This window comes from Pinus tabuliformis, chromosome 8, assembly GCF_031772625.1.
Source record: "Pinus tabuliformis cultivar Carrire ecotype Pingquan chromosome 8, CPIR1, whole genome shotgun sequence".
NCBI classification, from domain to species: domain Eukaryota; kingdom Viridiplantae; phylum Streptophyta; class Pinopsida; order Pinales; family Pinaceae; genus Pinus; species Pinus tabuliformis.
This window is the reverse complement of record NC_142294.1, coordinates 1,579,504,957-1,579,531,325: the sequence shown is the minus strand read 5'-3', so window position 1 is coordinate 1,579,531,325 and position 26,369 is coordinate 1,579,504,957. Positions and strand designations below refer to the sequence as shown.

Here is a 26,369-nt window from a genome sequence, read left to right as displayed (position 1 = left end):
ATCGGTATTTTGATGATTGCAACATTAAATAGTTAAGTTTGGTCTCTATTTGAATTTATGATGATGAGGGTAGCAAAGAATATGTATGCTATCTACTAAAAGCATGATGATGATAAATTTGGTGAATAGGTATATTTCTATTGATGTTACGACGTTGATAGCTTAATGAACATGTATGTTTCCATTGATGTTTAATGATGATAGCCATGATGGATGTGTCCCCTATGTTGACTACTTTCTTTAGTTCAGGCTTACAATGGACAATGATGTGAATCACTAGGAATTGTTAATGATGTTATTATGACAATTACTAACATTGAAAAACCTTGTTACTAATGATTATTGAGTATGGCAGGAAACCATCAGAGGCACTCGCATATGACGAGTTGATGACACCTGGTTTGACGAAAATTCATATTATTTTATCTTTGAAAGTCTAAGTCGATCTTAGAATCTGCCATATATGTTTAACTATATTTTGATGATATATTAATGGTTGCAGGCACAGATTAGTTGCTTGACCGAATGACTCACATATGGGTGATGGGGTTGTACAAGTGGATGGAACTACATGGGAGGGGTGGGACAGAGTCCCTGATCTCACCCACTAGCACTCCCGCCGTAACTTGGGCTGGAAGGGTTGAAACACCTTCGCCTTGAAGATCACGATGCCATGAGGGCAGGCCCCAAAGTTGGGTCGCTCATGAGGACTTTACCGGGGGGCGCGCATCAATGCGGATTCCTTGATCCCCGACACCATTAGTCTCACTATAGCAGGCAACATAAGAGATGATAGTGGTCTATGACGTTGCACTATACTTTCCCCTCGTAGTCACTGGATGCTTGAAGGGCAAGTGGTGTGGCACCCTTGGAACTTCAGGGGAATTTCTTGAAGGGCACGACCAACTTGGCACCCTTGGCATCACAAATAAACTATTAGGTGTGGCACCCTTGGAACTTCTAGGGAAGTTCTTGAAGGGCACAACCAAACTGACACCTTTGACATCACAAATAAACTATTAGGTGTGGCACCCTTGGAACTTCTAGGGAAGTTCTTGAAGGGCACAACCAAACTTGGCACCCTTGGAATCATTAAAAATAAATAATAATAAATAAATATAAGCAAGGAATGAAAACTAGGTAAATTTACATCAAGGGTAAATAATGATTAGAAACCAATGTAATTAAATCAAAAATAAAACTTGGAATAAGGAGGATCATAGGAATAATTAAAATAGAGTACCTTAAAAACTCTACCCTTCCCATGTTGGAAAGTACTAGGAAGATTATGTGGTTTAATTAGGAAAAAGGGGAAAGACAAACATAATTGTAAGGATAAAGATTAATCCTAAACTAATTTAAACCTAATTAAGAAAAGAGGAAGGTGAATTAAAATGAGGATAATAAATTAAATTTAGAGAAATGTAGAGAAGCTCCATGTGTCAACAACCAACATAAGAATATCCATCTAAGAGATAACCTGAGTTAAATTAGGGAGTAGATTGGGGATAAAATCTTGACTCATTAATTGACTTCAAGTAATGAACACAAATTAAGGAATAAAAGGGGGGAATAAAGAGACAACTAGGAGAAGAAATAGGAATCTTGTTGAGGTGAGGAAAATATTAGTTTTAAATAAAAAGTTAAGTAAATAATTTTGGGTGACCCTTGATGAGAGAGTGACACATGGGTAGGTGAATAATCAAACTATTGAATTAAAAAAAAATATATAATTATGCATGACATGCCAAGTGTCATCTAGGAGGACTCTTATAAAAGAAGGGGCAAGCCATGGGAGAAGGGACTTTTGGGGGGAACCCTATTGTTGGATGGATGAGATTATGTCAGAGCAGTGATTACGAAGCTATAGTGAGTTTGGTGAGGTAGAGGATTTTAGAGAGGGGACTCTGAAGCCAAGGTGTGCTCTCCTCTACCAGCTAGTGCTTTCCTCCATTGTACAACCCCATTGCAGCTTGGGGGTCCGCGGGGAAGAAGAGTACCCAAGGAGTAGGCTGGGAGGTTAACCGGTGGGTCTTCGCATTCGGATCAAGTGTGTCATCATTCACTCGCGGAGGTGACCAGCTACAATGGAATACCAGCAACAGCAGAGCAAGTGGAATCTCGCCTTCTGGTTGTATTTGCTGTTTAGAAAGAAAAAAAAAAAAAAAAAATGTATATAGTCTGGATGTGGTCCTTACACTATGTATCAGAGCCAAGTTAATTTTATATTAAAATGAAAAAAAAATAAAAAAATGTATATAGTCTGGATATGGTCCTTACACTTGGTATCAGAGCACAAGTTGAACCCTTGAGGCCTATGGGCCCATGCATGCATAACTAGTTTTGTTTGCTATGTGGGTATTTCTCTAAAATCAAATTACTCAAGTTTCAAAAAAAAAAAAAACTAGCACTTCAATCGTAGACCATCAGCAGGCTTGCACCACATCCTCGCACCACGCGATTCCCAAACCCTACCTAGTTGTTACAACCTGACTGATGGATCAACGCTAGATTCTACCCTGAAACCTCGCTGTATAAACCCAAATGAAACCCTATTAGATGCACAGAGCATCAAAATTCGCGGGGATTTCTCTGTTATTTAAAGACTTTCAGTTAAAATTATGGCGGCTGATATGGCGAGGGAGGTAAAATTATGGAACGATAAACGCGAGCGTGAAATGTATGATAATTTCGCAGACCTCTTTGCAATCATAAGAACTATGGAGAAACTGGAGAAGGCGTATGTCCGTGACGTAATTTCCTCAAAAGATTACGAACCGGAATGCACAAAGCTGATTGCCCAATTTAAAACCCTAACAACTTCTCTGAAAGATACAGTCCCAAGCGTTGAGAGATTCATGGAAACCTACAAGATGGATTGCCCTGCTGCTGTGAATCGCTTACTTGTTTCCGGGATTCCGGCCACCGTTGAACACAGGGCCTCATCATCAGACTTGGGCACAGCCGCTGCTGTCGCCGAATGCGTACAGCATTTTATTACCTCAATGGATTCTCTGAAGCTTAATATGGTGGCGGTGGATCAGTTATACCCCGCGCTTTCGGATCTTTTGTCGGCCCTGAGTAGGGTTCCTCAGCTTCCACCGGACTTTGAGGGTAAAGTGAAAGCCAGAGAATGGATTTCGAGGTTGAAGAACATGGGGGCATCGGAGGAGTTAACCGAACAGCAGGCCCGTCAGTTGTTATTTGATCTGGATTCTTCTTATAACGCTTTCATCAATTCATTGCCTAAATCGGCTTAACATTGCAGGGGGGGCGCAACTTCTGGATGCCATCGGCATCAGATTTGTACGTGGTTTGATCTCTAGAGGTTTTGTAGGTCTATCTGTGACTTTATATTTGTGAAAATATGTAAAATTCAAAGATTCAGAGCAAAATCTCTTGTTTATAATTTTATATTAAAGTGATATTTTCATTCGCTTTCCAGAAAAGCAGAATTGGTTTAGTGCATATACTTGGTTTCAATCTTGTTGCTTTTATCAGTTTTAATGTAACAGATCAAGGTGAGATTGATAAAAATGGTTACATGATCTGTTTTTTTTGGTTGAATACTTAATTTCAAGATGTCCAAAAGCTATGGTTCTCTTCCTAGATGAGAAATAAAACCCTATTCGTTCATTAATTGTGGCAATCTGAGAAAAGAAAAAAGAAAAAGCATGGGCCGACAAAACCACTCCATTGCGGATGCGGCCGTGTCTCAACATTGTGGTTAACCCCGCAGATCAAAAGACATCTAAAGTGATGGTGTGTGGAGAGCTAATAACTCAGCAGGTACACGTCCTCGTCTACAATTCTTCTACGGATAAATAGACCACAAAGCTTTGTTCTGAAATGGACTATGCCTTCTTCAGGCAGATGACTGGTAATACTCCTGCAACATATCTGGGTATATTAGATGATTTGGTGAAGAACATCAACTCTACAACAGTGAACATATATTCAGAAATTAATTCCATGTGCACAGTTGTTCCATATGGCCTGATAACCAGAAATACCTCCTCCCTTTCGGCAGCTTCAAAACCCACCACAAGTTGGGTTGTCTTATCACCCCTCAAAACTCCAGTTCGAACCCTTATGAAGGTTGGTACGCACAGATTTTGGAGGTTGCTTTGTTCAGCTGGCAATGAGAGCTAACTCATCCTTCATAGCTAAATAACTCGACCTCTTAACTACTAAGAATCGGCCCACAAAAAGGGAGATGACAACACCCTCTTTCCTGGAATGAAACTCGGTCAATGGTACACAGAAACCGAGTCTTCTTTCAGAGACATACGATGAAGCTCTCCGGCATCTTTATCTTGGTAGCCCTCTGCAAATTGAACGGAAATTCTATGAGAATTTTACCATGCATCCTCTAAATCCAAAACTGATGAGAAGGGGATCACATTAAAACTAATTTGTGTTCTCCGGCCTACGATATGGCACATAGCGATGGTCTTTGGCTGCATTTTTGCGTCTTCTCTTGGAGAGGAAAGCTTCAAGTTTGCCACTGGCCTTAAGAGAATCATATTTTTCTGTAAATTATATTTATGCTTCCTTTTCTAGTGAAAATTAACAAAACCAATAAATGGCAGGACTCTCATATCCTTACGTCTCATCATCCAATCTTCCACTTGGACTCTCTTCTCAAAAACACTCATTGTGAAAGATGAAACGATAGTTTTTAATTTTTAAAACTGCAGATGGCAATGATTAATAAATAAATAAATAATAGTTACCAAAACCACAACGTATCAAGTTTTCATCATCCAATGAACATTCCCTTTTAATCCAAATTAAAACAATTACGTCTTCAAAGATTTTCTTCGTCACAATGGACCTCTGATCTCATGCTTTGATGGAGTTAGTGACAGTTTATTAACTGCTTTAAATTTTCCGGAAAAGATGGCGTGGCAAGATAAGAACCTGCAAAGAGACAACTACGGTGGAATTCAGGGAAGAATTTATTATCATAGGCTAGTAACACCAAGGCATTGACAACTGACACCCTCAAGGATATTCTATTCTTCTTGTTATCCTTTGCCGCATTTCCAGCCAATTCAAGAACCTCTGTTGTGAGATACTCCATAACGGCTGTCAGATACGCGGGAACTCCCATGCCGACTCGCTGAGCATATCTGCCCTTCTTGAGGTGCCTTCAAATTCTTGCAACAGAGAATTGAAGGCCGATTTGTGGATTTGGAGACTAACTTCTTTTCTCCTCGCCTTCTCCCACCCGCACCTTTCCCAGAACTATCCTTTGAAGAATCCATGACCACCGCCTCTCAGATTAGTTTAACTCTGATTAAAAGTTCTTAATAAAACAGAAAACCCCAAACGATGCTTGCACCTGTGCACACTGACGAATAAGCTGCAAGAAGCAGAGTGCGAGGCTATATAGTTCTCTGCTGAGAGTGCAGGCGCCATCTCAAAGTCGTTGCCCCGAAGGATATTATTCCAGAAAAGGCTACTGAAATAGCCCTCTGATTTTTCAACGCAGATTTTTGAAGTATAAAGGTCATTTTATTTTTTCACTGCTTCTTTCTCCTTTTTCTTATTGTTCAGACAATTTTGAAGAATGTTTCTTGCCATCCTGCACCTTTCGTAATTAATTATCAATCCAAGACAAGTGTTTTTCTATTTCTCCAACAGCCTTAGGGTCCTATGATGATTTTAACATCTTCTGAAGCTTCTCTCGCTCTTTAGGAAGCTCTTCATCAAAGATAAAACTATATTTTTCTGAACCTGCCTTCTTCAAAATTGCCATAAAGACTCGAATCTTGGATCTCGAACTACCTTTTTGGACCTTGAACAACTTCCCTAAGCCTTACAACAGGCTTCTTGCTGCTCATTTCCATAGGTCTGTTTTTGTTAGCTCTTGAGGGTTTGGCATCATGCTTGAATTTAGAAAGGGTTGATTCTCGACCATCAGAGCGCACTTTCTGAAGCTCTTCAAATGGAATGTTTGCAAGATGCTCTTGTAAACTAGACGACACCCTTGCATACATCTGAAATTTTATGAACTGTTGAAAGTCCACCACATCCGTAATGTGACTAGTTACTGAAACACACCAGATTCTCTAATAAAACAGATTTACAGCCATGCATCATGAGTATAATCTGAGACAATGCCCTCACTGTTTAGAAACATGCTAGATTCTGTGTTCCAACCTTGTTCCATCTTTAGAAAGTCCATCAACAATCCTATTCCCGTCCCTGTGGATATGTGAGAAAATTGATAGAAGAGAATGAATGATATTATACAGTTATTGTAATGTGAAATTACTCATTGTTATTTTCTTCCACATTCATTGAATAACTAGTAGGGAATCTCCAAGGATTTGAATGTTTCATGCATTAGTGGCAGCCTCATGAGTCAGTCTCTGGACCAATATGAAAACCATTAATTCACAATAATTAATTGTTTCTTGGCCAATGCATATTTTAAATTAATTTTTGAAGCTATGTCCAAATATTTTAAAATACCAATGTTAATATATCTAGACTAATTCTTTGTGATGTTATGATTTGTGACGTTATGCTTTATGACCTTAGGAACAAAATTCGTTTTATATGAAAGTTGAGATTTGCATTTCTTTGTGACATTATGCTTTATGACGTTGGGAACAAAATTCATTTTATATGAAATCTGAGATTTCCATGTTTAGATTTATGCAACATGAATTACAATAAACTTAAACATGGGTTTCAAAACAACTTAGAATATTAGTAGGGTGTTTTTTTTAAAGGTAAGCATTTTAATCAATATTGAGGGAAGATATAAAAGTATTCTAGAGAATAAAATCGTGGTTCATAAAATTGCTCTTATAATGAAAATTATGAAGTTATAAAAATAGTTTTGGTATTTTTATAAAAATATATATAGTATAGCACTGGTCCATACGATTTGCACCTCAAACATACTCATTTTATGCTAGACACTACTATAATTTGAAAACTATTCCAAGAGTGAGAAGCTTTCTAGATAAACATTACAAATTTAATTCTATAAAAGTACTTGATTTTTGCAAAATCATTTATTAATAATCAATAATAAAAAAAAAATTGGACCAAATCTATGAAGACACTAAATATCACTGGCAAGTACCAATGGGACCCTTTCAATGAATTTAACCAATTGAAAAAGAAGCTTTATCTATGAATTAATGGATTATGGAATTTATTTTACAATTTCTAATACACATATTGAATTGCTAAAATTAAAGGATTGGAGACTTTGCTTAGGGTGGTATTGAAACATACAGTTGAGAAGCACTCATCCTTAAAATGCACTGGTCAATGCACATGTTTGCTTAATATATTTATAACAATTTAATGATTAACAATCACCAGAAATCAATAACAATAAAATAAAACCTACAAATAAGTTTGACTAATGAAACTAGTTCCATATCATTTCAATAAGTGGTCTTTTCATCGTATAATACCAAAAACTTAATCTTGACTTCGTCATACGCAAATTTTCTTGGTCTAGGCTTTATGAGTGGTTGGATGTGAAGCATTTTAATGCTCTAACCATAATCAAGCCATTCTTTTAAAAATTAATAACAAGTTAAAAGTGCCACATTATAAATTGACATATGGAAATTATGTTTTATGTAGTAATATCTTGGTTAAATTTAATATTTACATCAATTGTATAGATTTTTTTTATTATATATTGGTATGTATTAAAGAGAAGTCAATAATTAAATATTGATTGCAAAAGGATGTTTCTTTTTATGGGTACATGAAAAATTAGGAGTGTGTTTTAAAATATTATTAAATTAATTTGTGTTGAAATTGTTAATAATAATTTGAATTAAATTATAGTTTTCATAAATACAGTGATTGATATAAAAATATATTATAATTGGGATATCATATTTTAAATAGGTTGCTATGATCATTTGATAATTTATGCATGAGTAAGTGAAGTGGAGTGGTCACTGGTCACAAGTTGTGATCACTTAAAAGTATCCTTGGGTTTTCTTTGAAAAAGGTTGGGATCTTTCTTTGGAGATAAACTTGAGCGATAGCAAGGATGTCACTATCTCTTTCTTGATAGGTGAGGTGTGGTAGGTGTTATAACCAATTTGATTCCTCTTGATAGTTTTTATGTAGCTAAAACAAAATTTTCCCACATTTGCAAATAGAAGACAACTTCCTCGGATTGGGAAGTATGTTTTTGTTTGATAGGCATAACTTCCTTACTTAGAGTATTCTTCTTTATGCCCAATTCAATGCTCAATATATTATTGACTGCATGTTTAGATTCTTCCATTGCTAGGTCATGTGCCTCATCATCTCTAACTAGTTGAGACACTAACATCATCACTTACTAGGATATTATCTATAAGTAAGTAATGTGGTTTCAAAGAGTTTCTTGGTTGGATGAACTCCTAGGAACTATCCATAGAACACTGCACCTTGACGCACAATCACTTGCTTGGTAATGTATCTAATTATTTATTTATTTACAATTGCTAATAAGAATGTTTTAAAATTTTAGCACTTTTGACATCAAAGTCCTTCATCTTTTACTAGCTTGTGAGCTTAAGTTCACCATTTGAATTTCTTATTCTTACTTGTCCACCTCTTTCGACATTTTTCCGCCTATGGCCTAAATACAATGCTACAATTATCATTTTAGGGAATATACTGACAAGGGTCCAAAATGACACTTATTGAGATATTGGGGAAAAATATTGCAGAATTATCAGAAGGGATAACTTAGAATTTAAAACTTTTTGAAAAATATCAAACGTATGGATAATTTATACGATCTTTTCTTCTATGACAATATTATTGCAACATCTATGACAGTGAACTCTACCATATGCAATGATGATCATACAAATCACTTTGTGTACCCGACATTGTCACTTATAGCGTCATGTAGACGTAGTTTGAAATGAACGACTATAATTGGAAGCTACAGGAGTACAGTGAGTGGACGACTTTACTTGGTTGAAAGCATAATATATTAACTGTACCATGAGATGAATTTTGATTGTGATTATCCTACCCTTGTCTTGTTATTGCTTAGTAAAAAAAAAAAAAAAAAAAAAATTGGGCTGCAATGTTCCACAGATATAGTCCTTTAGTTATAACGGAATTCATGGTATAAATACCTTGGGAAAATTATAGCTTGCCCACCAGAAGGTTAGCAAGAGTTTCAGGAAGGGTTCTTAGGATATGTGTCGTCGTTTTTCCTTTATGTTCTAAGGACTTCGGGACGAAGTCCATTGTTAAGAGGGGGTGTATGTAGTGCCCACTCTAGTTTTCTAACCCTAATATGACATTATCTTAAATACTGTATTCTAGGAGGACCTCAGGTTGAGGATCCGGGCACATGACACTATTATTAGCGATTGAGATATTCATGGTTGTGATGTTTATGAAAGCTTTCCATTGATATTATGATAGCATGAATGGTTATGTATTTTATCTATCGGTATTTTGATGATTGCAACATTAAATAGTTAAATTTGGTCTCTATTTGAATTTATGATGATGAGGGTAGTAAAGAATATGTATGCTCTCTACTAAAAGCATGATGATGATAAATTTGATGAATAGGTATATTTCTATTGATGTTACGACGTTGATAGCTTAATGAACATGTATGTTTCCATTGATGTTTAATGATGATAGCCATGATGGATGTGTCCCCTATGTTGACTACTTTCTTTAGTTTAGGCTTATAATGGACAATGATGTGAATGACTAGGAATGGTTAATGATGATATTATGACAATGACTAACATTGAAAAACCTTGTTACTAATGATTATTGAGTATGGCAGGAAACCATCAGAGGCACTCGCATATGACGAGTTGATGACACCTGGTTTGACGAAAATTCATATTATTTTATCTTTGAAAGTCTAAGTCGATCTTAGAATCTGCCATATATGTTTAACTATATTCTGATGATATATTAATGGTTGCAGGCACAGATTAGTTGCTTGACCGAATGACTCACATATGGGTGATGGGGTTGTACAAGTGGATGGAACTACATGGGAGGGGTGGGACAGAGTCCCTGATCTCACCCACTAGCACTCCCGCCGTGACTTGGGCTGGAAGGGTTGAAACACCTTCGCCTTGAAGATCACGATGCCATGAGGGCAGGTCCCAAAGTTGGGTCGCTCATGAGGACTTTACCGGGGGGCGCGCATCAAGGCGGATTCCTTGATCCCCGACACCATTAGTCTCACTATAGCAGGCAACATAAGAGATGATAGTGGTCTATGACGTTGCACTATACTTTCCCCTCGTAGTCACTGGATGCTTGAAGGGCAAGTGGTGTGGCACCCTTGGAACTTCAGGGGAATTTCTTGAAGGGCACGACTGACTTGGCACCCTTGGCATCACAAATAAACTATTAGGTGTGGCACCCTTGGAACTTCTAGGGAAGTTCTTGAAGGGCACAACCAAACTGGCACCCTTGACATCACAAATAAACTATTAGGTGTGGCACCCTTGGAACTTCTAGGGAAGTTCTTGAAGGGCACAACCAAACTTGGCACCCTTGGAATCATTAAAAATAAATAATAATAAATAAATATAAGCAAGGAATGAAAACTAGGTAAATTTACATCAAGGGTAAATAATGATTAGAAACCAATGTAATTAAATCAAAAATAAAACTTGGAATAAGGAGGATCATAGGAAGAATTAAAATAGAGTACCTAAAAACTCTACCCTTCCCATGTTGGAAAGTACTAGGAAGATTATGTGGTTTAATTAGGAAAAAGGGGAAAGACAAACATAATTGTAAGGATAAAGATTAATCCTAAACTAATTTAAACCTAATTAAGAAAAGAGGAAGGTGAATTAAAATGAGGATAATAAATTAAATTTAGAGAAATGTAGAGAAGCTCCATGTGTCAACAACCAACATAAGAATATCCATCTAAGAGATAACCTGAGTTAAATTAGGGAGTAGATTGGGGATAAAATCTTGACTCATTTATTGACTTCAAGTAATGAACACAAATTAAGGAATAAAAGGGGGGAATAAAGAGACAACTAGGAGAAGAAATAGGAATCTTGTTGAGGTGAGGAAAATATTAGTTTTAAATAAAAAGTTAAGTAAATAATTTTGGGTGACCCTTGATGAGAGAGTGACACATGGGTAGGTGAATAATCAAACTATTGAATTATAAAAAAAATATAATTATGCATGACATGCCAAGTGTCATTTAGGAGGACTCTTATAAAAGAAGGGGCAAGCCATGGGAGAAGGGACTTTTGGGGGGGAACCCTATTGTTGAATGGATGAGATGATGTCAGAGTAGTGATTACGAAGCTATAGTGAGTTTGGTGAGGTAGAGGATTTTAGAGAGGGGACTCTGGAGCCAAGGTGTGCTCTCCTCTACCAGCTAGTGCTTTCCTCCATTGTACAACCCCATTGCAGCTCGAGGGTCCGCGGGGAAGAAGAGTACCCAAGGAGTAGGCTGGGACGTTAACCGGTGGGTCTTCGCATTCGGATCAAGTGTGTCATCATTCACTTGCGGAGGTGACCAGCTACAAGGGAATACCGGCAACAGCAGAGCAAGTGGAGTCTCGCCTTCTGGTGAACGGTACATATGTATTTCATTACTATTGATCTTAGTTAAAAGTATGAAAATGTTATGATATGTTTCCTGAAATGAGTGGCAGGAATGTGTGTGTTAAATAAATTTGAATTTTAATGCGTTTCTTTTCTGGTTGTATTTGCTGTTTAGAAAAAAAAATAAAAATGTATATAGTCTGGATATGGTCCTTACACTATGTATCAGAGCCAAGTTAATTTTATATTAAAATGAAAAAAAAATGTATATAGTCTGGATATGGTCCTTACATGGACCACTTGTCCACCTACATGCCCACAACATCCCTTCCAATAGTTGGATAGCTAGAGCTAGATGAACGAAACGAGACCCCCTTGGAGAAGCAACAACAATCGCAGGAAATGGAACAACAGATGTGGTAGGCATTAATCACTTTTTCGTCCACCTTTTCCTTTTGGAACTCTAACAAAATTTGTCAAGCTATTAGCATGTCAGAGCTACAGGAGCTCTTGAAATTTCTAGTGGTTGGCAAAACCAAGCCGCAAACTTCCAGTGCCTGTTATAATACCTTTGGCAAGAGTCAACATGAGAAGAGAAACTTACAGTAATTCAATTCTTCTAGTCAGTGAGGTTCAGAGGTGAACTTGGAGTAATAATGAACCGAGCTAAAATCTTAGTGCTTACAACACTAAAGCATGACAAGGTGATGATATCCAATATTAGTTAAATCACTGCAAATTATTATCCAAGTTATATGGTATACAAATATGCCCATAGCCATAACAATGTTAGTGCATTCTCTTTTTGATATTTTAGTAGATGATAGGTTCAATTCATTTTATTTTTTTATGCAGTATTCAAGACTTGAATTGCTCATGTTTTTTTTAGGTCTTCCTTTCAATTGATATTGATGCCTAAAAGGAAAAAATTTAATCTCTTTTGCTTTTCTAACTTTACAATGGAGGGTTTGAACTTCGTTCACTGAAATGAGAAGTTTTGAAGAGCTCTTATTGCTATAACTAATTTATTCCATGCTCGAATTCAAGCATTCCAAATCAAGTAATGGATATGGGTATGAACAAGTAAACTACATGTAGTTAGCAAGATTGCTAGTGTGACATACATCATTTCATTATATTGCATGGCAAGCAAAGACACTAGCAAATTTGTCTTGGTAATATAGATATGTTACAAGATTTTACTTCAAAATACATAACGAGAAACATTTTGACATAATAATGCTATATTATGAGGGTGGTATCCTTGATCAAAAAAACATTTTGACATAATGACATTGTATTGTGATGGTGGATATCCTTGAATAAAATCTTATAGGAAACATTCACCGAGCTTATAGGAATGAACTTCCCTAATTGGATGATCTGTCCCTGAATGTTGTTTTTTAAGAGCTTCCTTATAAATATGCAACAAATCCAGCATGACAAATTTCCATGTGGCCATATAGGGAGTGCATGGAAAGTTGTCAAGTCCAAGTGTTTTATTCATAAGGAGCATACTTTTACTATTTTTACCTATTTGACATGGATCTCCTCTAGGTTTAGTTGGAAAAAAAACAATTTTTCCCCTATTAATTTTGCATATTGACTAGAGTGCAAATATAATAATTTTTATTTTTTACTACATACAAAAGCAACATTTGTTGATTTTCCATCTAATCTATGAAAGCATATTTCTTCAAAACTCGTTGAGTTCTTACCTCGAGGACTTCTAGGGTTAGAAATTATCTTTGCAAGGATTTGCTCCACCCTTTCTTGATTATGTGTTCTTCTGTTTTTTTATTATGTGCTCAACAAATGAAGTTATGCAGCACCTTGCAAGCTAGGAGTAGGGTTACATATATCTTCAAGTGTGTGCACGCAACATTCAAACTTTAAAATTTCAAGTTGTGCAACTACTTGCAAGCCAGAAGCAGGGTTACAAATATCTTCAAGTGCATGCTCGCAACGTTCCAACTTTAAAATTCCAAACATTTAGAAGGTTGGAATCTTTCAAGCTAAAGGGGAGGCTCTTGTGATGCAAGTATGATAAACAATAGCCGAGTGAAGAGAACAATTTTATGCATGCCTACCAGCCATTGTATGGGTCGTCCTGAGTTGAGCGAACTTCACTAATGGGCATGGAAGGTGTTCTTTGTGCAAACTGGTATAGAGAAGAGAACATCCATAGGGAGAAACATTCAAACGACAACACACTGTGCCATGCAATAGTATTGACACATATGCCAGACATGTGGCTACGTGTTTACAAGGGAGTATACTTCCATTTTTCCAGCCATAGTTCTTTTAGCATAAAATTTTTAGTATTAATGCTAAGTGAAACCTATCATTAGTCCTTTTCAGTTTCAAATTGTATTCATTTCTTTATATGTATCCTAGCTTTTGCCTCGATATGAGGCCAAATTAGAAGATGATTTCCATGATTGGTTAAAAGGAAACAGGAGTTCATTAATATGAAAGAAAAATTTGGTTAAAATGGGAAAAAAACTCATTGATTTCCATGTTAAAACTAATATATATTTAAAAATGATTACTATAGTCCTACTGCCTCGAAGGGGCATGGACTAATAAGAGAGGCATGTGAAGTGTATGGAATGATGTTTCGAAAACAATGAAATACAATTATTTATTGAAGCTTTTTTTACAAGTTTAATCAGTTGAAAGATTTTGGTTATGAAGTTTTAGTAAAATAATTATTGAAGTCAAGATCAAGTTAAATTGAAATTAATTGATAATTTTGGTTAATTTTTATAAAATCGAACTTCAAGAGAAGTTAAGTTAGTCATGTTTATATGAGAGTTAAACATTTTGGTTATGAAATGAAATCATTAAAATTGTTGAAGTTAAAGGTTAAGTCAAGTCTATAAAAATTTAAGACAAAGTCTTGCTTGGAGCAAAGTAAAAATGAGGTCGAGAGTGTATTGAAGTCAAGTAAAAATTTAGTCACGAAGAAGTCATTGATGAGTAAAGAAGGGTGCATGTTCGGTGGTACCCAACACCCCTTAAATTATGTCAAGTCATTAGTTGAAGTCAATCATCTGTTGATGTAAAGAGTCAAAGGTAAAGTCATGATAATGGTCCATCAATTAAGTTTGCTAATCCAAGGTCATGGGTGTTTTGTTGAACCTTGATTGACTCCAACAAGAAATGTATATATGAGAAATATTGTGAGCGAAAGATATGAAGAATCCATGAATGAAGCAAAATGATGAAGATGATGGTAGAAGCATTAAGAAGAAAAGAAAAGTGCAATAAGAGAGAAGAATATATTGGTGATAAAGGAAGAAGCCCTCAAGGTAGTGAAGCTTGAACAGAGGATAGTAAATAGTAGGTAAATCTTAAAGTGAAGGTCCGAGGAGAATAAGGACCAACAAAAATACCAATAGTCCAAGTTCGAAGGGAAATCTAGGTGAGATTTTACGTTAATAAAGTGAAGCAAACTTGCTACAAAGGAGAGGCACATTATAGCCATAGCAAAGGTGATCATAGTAAAGCTAACAGAGTGAAGGGCTTGATAGAAATAACTTGCAAAGAGAAGTTAAATAAGAGTGGAAGAAAGAAAAGAACAAGTGTGAATGAGAAGGTTCCAAATATGGCACTTAATGTGAAAGGTATTAGAAGTTAGAGAAGGCAACCCACAGTAGAGGCATCGATGACATATATGAAGAACATGAAAGAACATTGTAGACCATAGAGATAGCTTAGAGAAGAGGGATTGAAGTAGGTTACATAAGTGATGAAGAAGAACCATAAGAAGACATGGCAGTAAAAGAAGCGCAAGAAAGTGTAAAAGAAAGGATTGTGAAGGCAATCATGAAGGTAAGCTCTAAACCTCAATTAGAAGTTCCTATGTATGAAGAAAGTCTTAATTTGGAAGAATTGATTGATTGGATTTTAGCCATGGATAAGTAATTTTTCATATTGAGAGGTGGCAGATAACAAAAAGGTTAAGATTGTTGTTACAAGATTTAAAGGACAAGTCTCATTATTGTGGGATAACATTCATAATGAAACAAGAAAGAAGGGTAAGCAACTAATCACATCATGGGACAAAAAAGTAGCTAACTTGAAATCTAATTTATGCCAAGAGAATACTACACACAGTTGTTCAAGTGACATCAAAATTTAAGACAAAATAAAATGAGTGTGAAAGCTTAGACATGAGAATTTTGCAAGTTAACTATAAGGGAAACACACATAGTAAAAGATGCGGACGAGGTAGCAAGGTATATAAATTGTCTAAAATTCACCATTTGTGAAGAGATTTGTCTATTGTCTCCAAGAACAGTGGAGTAAGCCTAACAACTTGCACTTAAAGTAGAGGAAAAGTTGTCCATGAAACAAACTTAGTATCTAGGAGACTAAAGCAACTATTTTAGAGGTAAGAGGTAGTATGATGACAACAATTCAATTCAAGTTTATGTCGGAAGAGAAGGAAGTCCTTCAAGTCAAATTCAAAAGTCAAAGTCAAAGAGAAGGTCATTCATACAAAAGAAAAGCATCACATTCAAAAGGTGATTATGTTTGGGGCAAGTGTTTTAGATGCAATGAATATGGTCATAGATCATGTGAATGTATACTTTTTCTACAGGAAGATCATACTAATCAAATGGTCCAGGCGAAAGATGGAGAAAGTGTTGGATCATGATGTAACAACCATGTGGGTTAATTCCCCTTGCAAAACCCTTCCTTGTAATTATATAATTATAAATAAAAAATGGTTGAGAGAGGGACATATATTCCATTGCTTGAGGAGGGACATTTCTTGAGGTAGTTGATTGTTTTAAATATCAGTGATGGGATGATTTAGTGGGTTTTAATGAGCTAACTGTGTATTAAAATCGGTTGGACATGTAAGGATAGACCCATGTCCCTGTTGAGTAAGGGCTAGAAGCAAGAAAGGACAAACATTTAATGCCAGGTATAGGTTGCGTTGTTAAGAGAGGTTCGACTTGTATACCACTCAAAAGGATATAACCATTGTGGCTGAGAAGGCAACATAGATTACAATGAAAAACGAGGGAAAGGAGAGAACATTCTCGAGTTTTTTACATATCTCTCACACATTGCAGGAAGGGGGGACTCTCTTTATTCACATTCTCTCATGCGTGAAGGGGAGGACCTATTGCATACTGAGGAAAAGAGGAGGTCGGGATGCTCATGTTATAACAATAAGAGGGAGGATGAGAGGCTCTTGTGGAAAAGAGTAGAACAAGCTAAAGGGTCTGTGGGAAAATCACCCATGACTCACATGCGTGGACAGAGAAGGGAATAGGAAAAGAGGAGGCCAAGAAGCTCCAAAGGGTTACACTTATTGTTGAGAGGGAAGAGGAGATATCAGGACTGAGAGAATTTAGGGATAAGAGCATAAATTTGATGGTATCTAGCTCAGAAATCCATGAGGCTTGCTGACTGATAATCACATAGCAATGGTTATGCCTTGTAGGCTTGATAAATCCACTAGAGGCTATGCTCATTGATAACTTTTGAAAAATGGAGGCACCCAGGGCTAGTGGGTTGATAACACTTGATGTTAGTTCTTGTATTAGGCTAAGAACACTGGTGGAAGACTCCACTAAGCTACTAGAAAGTGCACTCTTATCCTTCAAAGGTAACATAAATGATAAACCCTCAATGTTATTAACTACATCTCTTTCTCCACATCTAAATTGAAACGCTTTGTGTTTAAATCCCTAAAGATGTTGGGATGCTGCAAGTCCCTCTATATAACGTAAAGTGTTCCTTGCCTGATGTGAAATCATTGAATAACAGGTGTGTGAAGGCAGGGAAGACTTGAGACATCATGTTTTAGCTGATGACTTTAATCAAATATCTCAAGTAGAATGTGGATGTATATCCATGAAATGGTTCACCATGTTTACCTGCTTTTTCTAGCTGGTGGTTGGAGGTGAAGCAGCTCGAGACACCTTGTTTCAGCTGAAGTATTGGGTTGAAACTCCTCTGAGAGCACTCTACCTCAAGCCTTGGAATTTGGTTTGGGGTTGATAGTTGCAACAAAGACTTGGCTGTAACTTGTCTATGGTTGGGTGGAGAGTTGAAGTCCCCATATTAGTTGTTGAGCACATTTAATAATATAAGTATATTCAAGCCATTATGCATTGGTTGTTATGCATATGTTTAATGTGTTGGGTTTAATGCTTGTGATGATATTGGTTCATTGTGCTAGTTAATGCTTATGACATAATGAGGATTGTGAATTCCTATACAATGTTAAAGATTTATGTGATGAATGAGGAATGGTTCATTCCTTGAAGGCTAATGTGTCTCTATCCATTTATGATACATATTCTGTATATTATATGTTGACACCAGGTTGTTAATTGGCTAGATTAATGGTCAAGGATGTAATTTAGGCATGAAAAATGTATTGCAGGTGTTGTGAATACCTTTACATGTATCAGATTATTCTTGTGTTCATTATGGGATTGAAATTTGTCTTCAGTTATGTGTATGGTGAGATGAATACATATTTGTTAGTTAATATATAAATAAACTAGGAATGAATTTAATCTAAATCCTGTAAGCTTAGGAGGAATGGCCCTAAAGGATTGCATACACCATTGTATTGCCAACTCCAATATTAATCCTAGACAAGCATATGTAGATGTTTTCCTCATTATTGAGTTTATGAGTAAGCTACAAACCATTGATGTCTTTATTATATGAATGTTTCATGGTTCACTATGGTTGGAATGATTAAATTATGATGGATGTATGTATGTTATCATGATGATTGCATTAATGTCCTTTATGCAGGAAACTCGCATGTATATAATCATCTGAGTGAGTGTTATAGGCACCGAGTAACACCACGATACGTGGTGAGAGTATTGGATGTTTGTTGTGTTGTGTATGCCTATGTAAATGAATGTCTAATGGCTAGCTATGGGGCTCATGTCTGGAATTCTCGTCCTTAAGAATGATATGATTGTAGGCTTGTATTATTGTTGTGTATGTACCTGTATTTATGGTTTATGCCTGTAATGGGATCGTAAGGAAGGATTTTCTGGTTAATCACAGAATGTTGATCACCTTGTTGTCTTACTGGCGCCGTAAGCCTTCCCATTTCTCTTATAATATTGTTGTGCTTATTTGTTCTTCAAAGGAGGCCCCAAATCTCTAGGCTGAGGTTGATTAGGTCCTCGCATGATTTTGAGGACCCAAGGGACTACAAACCTCTAAGAGACTGAATCGATAAGTCTCTGAACCATGCTTTGTATTCTTGTCATTAAGGACCCTAATATGGTGTTCTTGTGAAAATCTCAATAGGGATAACATCAAAGTGTGTTTTATAAACCCTTAGTGGCTATGGTTAGATGTTGGCGTAAGTATAACCGTTTTCAAAACCACCTTAGCCAAGCCATGGGCGAATCCTTTCACAAATGGTGCAAAGTACAATGAGGGAGAAAGTCTTTAGCCCATATCATCAGCTTCTTAACCATCTTCATGAGCTTGGATAGATGTATCAGGTCGTGCAAGGGAAGGTTGAAAGCTAAGTCACTTGTCATATGACTGCAGTGTATAATCGAGTGCGAGGCCAACGATGGAGGGCCAAGATTAAGTGGGCAATCAACGACTAGGTAAGCGCCCAGGATGACGTAAGCCCGTAGGGGTTGCATTCCAAAAGGGCACAAATGGTCGCATGAAAGGAACACCGAGACTAATGAGGACCGAGATAGCGTGGTAAGAGTGGGTCCATCGGAGGCACTAGGTAAGATAAAGGGTTGCGGACCAATCAAAAGCATTGTTAGCACAAATTTGTGGACCCACCAAGGCACGTAAGCCCATAGATTATCCCCCGAGAGTGTAAAGCAGGACGCAAGTTTGAATGGAGCGGGATGACGTAAGCTTGGGCCCTGGTGGTAGACACATGAGCCCGCCAACCCAACCATTTGTTCCTGCGCGCAAGCCCCTAGATAGGGTAGCTCAGAGGGTCATTCCCGAAGCAACTTGTGAATTCATAAATTGTAAGGGTTAGGTAATGGGACTTGAGCAACAAGAAAAGTGTCGACAATTTACGCCCATCAACTAGCACACACACACACACACATATGTGTTTGTGTGTGTGCGTGTGTGTAGGATTTGCATATTAATGGATAGCATGGGGTATAGGACCCAACTCATGAACGGGTTGACAACCAATAAATAAATGCCAAGTGGCGCTAGGAAATTAGCCAAGTGGGTAGGGCCATGTGGTTGTTAGGTGGTCAAAAGGATGATGCGGCCATCCTTGATTCATCAAAATTTCAATGGTCACATGTTTTGATCTAGAGGTTGGATTGAAGTAAAATTTTATATCTCTGGATTCATCTTGATGAGACGAACACAACGATGATGTTTAACTACGGTTTTAAGTTAGTTGAGAAGATCGAAATTTTTAGACCCCATTTCCATAATGACACCTTGGATCTTGGGCCAGGATAGTAACCACCCCCTCTTAATCAGGGTTATGGTGAGGATTAGGAGGGGGTTGTTACACATGACTATTGATGGAAAATACACTTTTGAAGTCAAGTAGGGATATAAAAAAGCAAATACAAATAAAGGTTTTGTTGAGAACTACTTGCAAGTCAAAAGGTATGTGTTGCAAAATGATTATTGAAAGGGGTAATACAAACAATTTAGTATATCTTAAAATGGTTGAAAATTTAAGTTTAGGGAATATTTGTTCATCCTACACCTTATAAAGTGTCATGGTTACACAAAGAACATCGTATTTTGGTGAATGAGAAATGTGCAATAAAGTTTAAATAGACAATTATCATGATGAAGTACACTATGGCATAATACCTGTGGATGCTTGTCCTGTTTTATTGGGTATATCGTGCCAATTTGATAAGAAAGCAATTTATGATGGGTGGAAAATACATATATCTTCAAAAAGGATGGTGAGAAACACACATTAATCATTGAAGGATGAATGTGTAGTAGTAGAGATCATTAATCAAGTGTTGATAAAGAGTAAGAAAGAGTTATTGAAGTAGAGAAGAGAAGATGAAACGGGTTATACATTGCTTGGTAAGTCAAAGGAAATGGTTGTAGACATTGAGGCAATTGATTTTCCTTTAGAGAATCAAATTTTGTTAAATAAGCATGAGAATATGATGACTTATAAATTGTCCAGTGAAGTGTTGATGAGAAAGTACATAAATTGTCTAATGGTATTTACCACATAAGAGATTTTTCAGTAAAAGATGGTGAGGAAATGTAGTAGTGAAACAAGTGAAAAACAAGAGAATGAAGAGGAAGAATTTGTTTTGGGAAACAACAAAGGGTTTTTGTGTGAAGAACCTCAAATTGGTGATATGAGTACAAATTGTTGTGAGTAGCTTATGGAAGAGAAATCACTTGTAGATTTGAAAAAAGGAGGAGCATAAGCAAGCGATGCAGGTACAATTTCACGAGAAGCAAAATGTGATAGTGGATTACACATATGTGGAAGAAAGGATGGAAAGACGAATAATAAGAAGATGACTTTCTTTCAAGATGTCACGACAATTATCTACATGGAAATCATTTTGATGGCCAAGGATGGGCTTCAAAAGTCCAATGAACAACTTGTTTTCTTTAATGTGTTTACTTCATGTGCAAGTGTAATCAAAGAAGATGTGAACAAATTAAAGATAAGAATTGACGAAATAAATCATGAGAATATTTTAATTATGTATAAAAGTTTATTATGTTTTGATCAATTTAAAGAAGAAATCAAGTTTTAAAATTAAAACAACAAAGTACAATGGAGAATCTTCATTGTTGCAACCAAAATTTTCTTTCAAGAGGAAGCACACAATTTCGGAAATGCAAAAAATCTATAAATGTAACTCAACAAACATGTCAAATAGATAATTTAGAGGCACAACGTCTATTGTTACAACAAATGGTAATAAGCTTGGACAAAAAATCTCAATTTGTGGTTTCTACCTAAGGAATGTTGTTAATTGACTAATCTCGAAATGAAGCCAAAGACAAAGAATTGGTTCAACAAGCTCATAGGAATATGGATATGGAGTGTATAGAACAAGAGACCAAACCCCCCATGGAGAATTGTACTAAAGCTCACAATGGACACGCCTTTCCTTCATCTTAGGTTTTTATGATGTTTTACAAAGTTTGTTTGATTTGAGGATCATTCCATAAGGTTTATATCAATTGATCATTTTGGCATTCCTCCATGAAGGAAATAACATTTCCACTTGTGTTCTCTTTTAAATTTTGGTTATCTTTTCAAATAATTGACTTTCAAACAACTCTTCTTTTGGTATAGTACATTGAATAGTGGGGCTACAACACATTTTTAGTACAAGTTTAATCATTTTAATTTAGAAAAAAGTGAGGTTTCCAATTTCATGTAGGGATCAAAAGAAAACCACTCGAAGGTCGTAAACATTATTGTTCATTGTATCAAGGGTACACATCAACTTGGTATAATGTATTGCAACAAGAATGTGAACCAATTGGTTAGTGATATTGACTCTAATTATGTTGGTGATAAAAATGATAGGAAGTCGACTTCAAACTGTGTTTAATCTTTGATTTGGGCCCATAGTGTGGTGTTGTAGGAACCACAAAGATATTTCCTCACTGAGCATAGGCACTAAAAATAAAGGTGTAGTTAACACTGGCACATAGGTGGTGTGACTTCACAATTTGATGGGTCAGCGTAGATTTCCTTTTGAGGAGTCAACTACAATGTATTGTGACAATCAAATTGCGTTGAGATGAATTAATACAAACCTATTGACCTCACCTTCATTTATCATAATGTGTTTTAGGGATGGTGGAGCCAAAAGATATAGCTAAACCAAAATAGACACTAAAAGGATCAAATTATCTAATTTCAAGTATATCATAGGGATTGGTAAGCAACAATACACTTCAGTTTATATAATTTGAATCATGAATGAAGTTGGGCTAGTTGATGCCTTCATATAACTACTTTTAGTGAATTTTGGGTTGAGAATAATCACCAACATAATCATGATGCACAATGTCATCAAACATGTCATATTTTATTTTGTGTCATTGATGCCACATGCTGAAGCTCAAGTGTGGATGTTTAATTACTTTTATCACGCATGGTTATAGTCTCAAAACCCCATTATTTTAGGTCCCTATAATACTAGTGATTACCCCATTATTATTGTAGTTGTATCCCTTATTAATATTGTTGTGCCCCTATTGTCCCCATATTGTTATCATTGTGCCCCATAGAATCCCTTTATAGTTATTTTTGTGCCTTTATATTATTATTGTTAGGTCGGCTGGGTTATATTGTGACTCCTTAGACTCCTATATATAGAAAAGAGGTTTTGCCATTTGAATCATCAAAGAATCATTCATTTGTGTAATGTAAATGAGGTTGCCCCCTCAAAGAGGCTAAATTCTAAGGCGTTGATCTATCTTTTCTATCTTTTTGTGAGCTGGTTTCATAACATTTGGTATCAGAGCTTTGGATTCTAAGGTTTCGCTGCTCCAAATAGGTCATCGTGGCATTTTCGCTATCAATTTTTTTTTGCGACGTTTCAGAAGCGAAAAAAAAAAAAACCCATTTGAGACGAAGTCGCACTGAATCTCGAGTCCAAATTTCAGAGCTTTTTGCGCTATATTTGCAGAGATATGATCTAAGGAAGTTGGTCTTTTTGCAGACTCTTGAATTACATTCCAAACAGGTGACCTGGGGAATATTGTCATAACTTTCTCTCTGAGTATCGGATTGAAATTTCATAAGAAGGTATAAAAAGAGGACGGACTGTAGTTTCTTGTATATATTTTTCAGAGCCAAAGGTCGAAACAGGGACACGTGGCAGTCTATAATCAGGTCATTGTGGGAGATTTGGCATAACTCTTCCTTGGAGAATCCAATTTGAATCAGATTGACGGCATTGGAAAGAGGACACAAAGGGCTACTGTAGGTTGCAATTTCAGAACTGGATGATCCGAAATTACAGAGATACATTAGAGGCAATATTGAGCTCCTACAAAGTGAAAAAAGGTGTGTAGATTTTTTAAAATTTTTGCTTAAGCTTGGTTTGAAAGATTATTTTGAAGGAATTCAAAAAGCATAGTAGATCATTATTAGCGGTAATTGATGCTCCGAGGAAAGAAAATGCAAACACCTAGTAAGCAACCTGAAAGCTCTAGCATGACTTATGAAGAAGAGGAAGAAATGCAACATGATATATCAAAATTACGAGACCAAGTGCAACAAATGTCACTCGCACAAAAAGTAACAGAATCTGAGATGGATGGTTTAAAGAAAGTTGTAGAAGCTAAGATGAATGACGTGGAAGCTAAGATGGACAATTTGAAGATAGATTTGAAGACAGGCATGGCAGATTTAAATACAGATTTGACAAATTTTCTACAAGAAATACTTACTAATGGTGAAAGGGTAGTAAAGGAAACTCATGATTCGAACAAAAGAAACGTTAATCATGATTTCATAGACTCTAATGCTGGATCGAAGACCCACCATATTCCAAAAATCGATATGAGGAAGTTTGATGAAAAGGATCCGGCAACATGGATATTACAGATGGAGCAATTTTTCGATCTCAATAATGTGCAAAACACACAAAAGTTACGTATTGCAACTTTATATTTGGAACCAAATCAATTTGTATGGTATCAATGGCTTTGCTCTCGTAAACAAATTATCACTTGGGCAATTTTTACGGAAGAATTGACAGCACATTATGAGGATACAAAAAACAACACATTTTTTAGCCAATTTATAAGTCTCAAACAAAAGGGTTCAATAATGGAGCACATTGAGGAGTTCCAAAAATTGGACATAAGGATAAAAAATATTCTAGAGGAGCATAGGATTGATGTGTTCATAGGGACTTTAAAGGATAATATCCAACATGATGTTCGCCTTTGGGAACCTGATTCATTAGAGAAGGCATTCAGGTTAGCAAGAAAAATGGAAAGCAAAATTATGGCAACCAGGAAGCATACCACTCATAACTATAAAGATGGAAGTGTTGTTGCCCCTAGTCTTCCACAACCTATAAGGTTGACACCACAACAATTGGAAGAAAAAAGAGAAAAAGGGCTTTGTTACAGTTGTGATAGCGAATACACTAAAGGTCATAAGTGTGTTGAGACAAAATTATTCTACATAGATTGTGAAGAGGAAGAAGAAAAGGAGCAAGAAAGGTCAAAAGAAGAGGATATACTCCAGGAACAAAGCCTAGATAAAGAAGAAATGAATCCGACCATATCTTGTAATGCATTGGTTGGAATTACCACTCCTCAAACCATCAAGATAGAAGGACAAATCAAGAAGAAAAAGGTAACAATGTTGATTGATTCAGGAAGTACCCACAATTTTATTCATTGTAAGATAGCAAAAGAATTGAATTGCTTCCTATATCTAGCACCAGAGTGTCAAGTGATGGTTGCAAATGGAGGAACGATAAATTTCTCTAGAAAGTGCCATAATATCAAGCTATCCATAGGAGAATATGTATTGACTAGCCCAATGCTTTCCATTCCAATGGGAGGTGCTGCTGTTATACTAGAAGTCCAATGGCTACAATCCTTATGTACAATAGCTTTTAATTTTCAAGAACTTTTCATGAAATTTTCTGCGGAAGGAAAGGAAGTTGAATTAAGGGGTATTGCAGGGAAACCAGGAAAGATAATCAGCTCTAACGGTATGACAAAACCTCTAAGAAAGGAACAAAGAGGTGTAATTGCACAATTATGTTCGCTAGATGTTTCCACATCGAAATCATCTATTTCTCCAGATCTCCAAAAAGTATTTGACAATCATTCCAAGGTATTTGAGACTCCCAAAGGTCTCCCACCTATTCGTGATCATGATCATGCTATTCATCTGATTCCAGGAAGTGTTCCTCCAAACATTAGGCCGTACAGATATCCCTATGCCCAAAAGAGTGAAATTGAACGTATGGTTGCAGAAATGCTAGAGGTTGGTATAATTCAACCTAGTCAAAGTTATTTCTCTGCTCTAGTGGTATTGGTGCACAAGAAGGATGGATCATGGCGCATGTGTCCGGATTATAGGGAGCTCAACAAGCTCACTATTAAAGATAAGTTTCCCATTCCTGTCATTGATGAATTACTGGATGAATTGCATGGATCAATGTACTTCACCAAGTTGGATCTTCGTTCAGGATATCATCAAATCAGAATGAAGATTGAAGACATTCTGAAAACAACATTTAGAACTCATGAGGGTCATTATGAATTTTTGGTCATGCCTTTTGGCCTTACCAATGCACCTTCTACATTTCAAGGTTTGATGAATTCCATTTTCAAACCCTTCCTTAGAAAATTTGTGTTAGTATTTTTTGATGATATACTAATCTACAACAAATCTTGGAAGGATCATGTTGAACATGTTGACAGGGTGCTACAACAATTGGAGGAGAAACAATTATATGTAAAAAGATCCAAATGTTTCTTTGGAGTACATGAGGTGGAATACCTAGGTCATATTGTATCTCATGAAGGAGTTAAGGTAGACCCTAGAAAAATTAAAGCCATCAAGAAATGGAAAATCCCCACATCCATAAAGCATCTACGAGGATTTCTCGGGTTGACAGGGTCTTATTGCAAGTTTGTTAAGAATTATGGGAGAATAGCAGCACCTCTAACAACATTATTGAAGAAAGATGCATTTTCATGGACTCCAGAAGCAACAAAGGCCTTCGAACATCTTAAAAAGGAAATGTGCCAAGCACCGGTCTTAGCTACACCAGACTTCACAAAAACCTTTATTGTGGAATGTGATGCTTCAGGAA

General features: G+C 36.4%; 1 protein-coding gene and 1 pseudogene across 1 annotated transcript; one reads left to right on the top strand and one right to left on the bottom strand.

Annotated features, from left to right (window-relative positions):
- Positions 1–2,558: 2,558 nt before the first annotated feature.
- On the top strand, positions 2,559–3,470 carry LOC149242072 (vacuolar protein sorting-associated protein 28 homolog 1-like). The gene has a single exon (XM_089367625.1). The coding sequence runs from the start codon at positions 2,622–2,624 to the stop codon at positions 3,258–3,260; it is 639 nt and encodes a 212-aa protein (XP_089223751.1). The 5' UTR covers positions 2,559–2,621; the 3' UTR covers positions 3,261–3,470.
- An 894-nt stretch (positions 3,471–4,364) lies between these two features.
- On the bottom strand, positions 4,365–6,178 carry LOC149242071 (uncharacterized; annotated as a pseudogene).
- Between the last annotated feature and the right edge of the window lie 20,191 nt (positions 6,179–26,369).

Coding starts and splice junctions, on each gene's coding strand:
- LOC149242072 (XM_089367625.1), top strand. CDS start 2,622: ATGGCGGCTGATATGGCGAGGGAGGTAAAATTATGGAACGATAAACGC.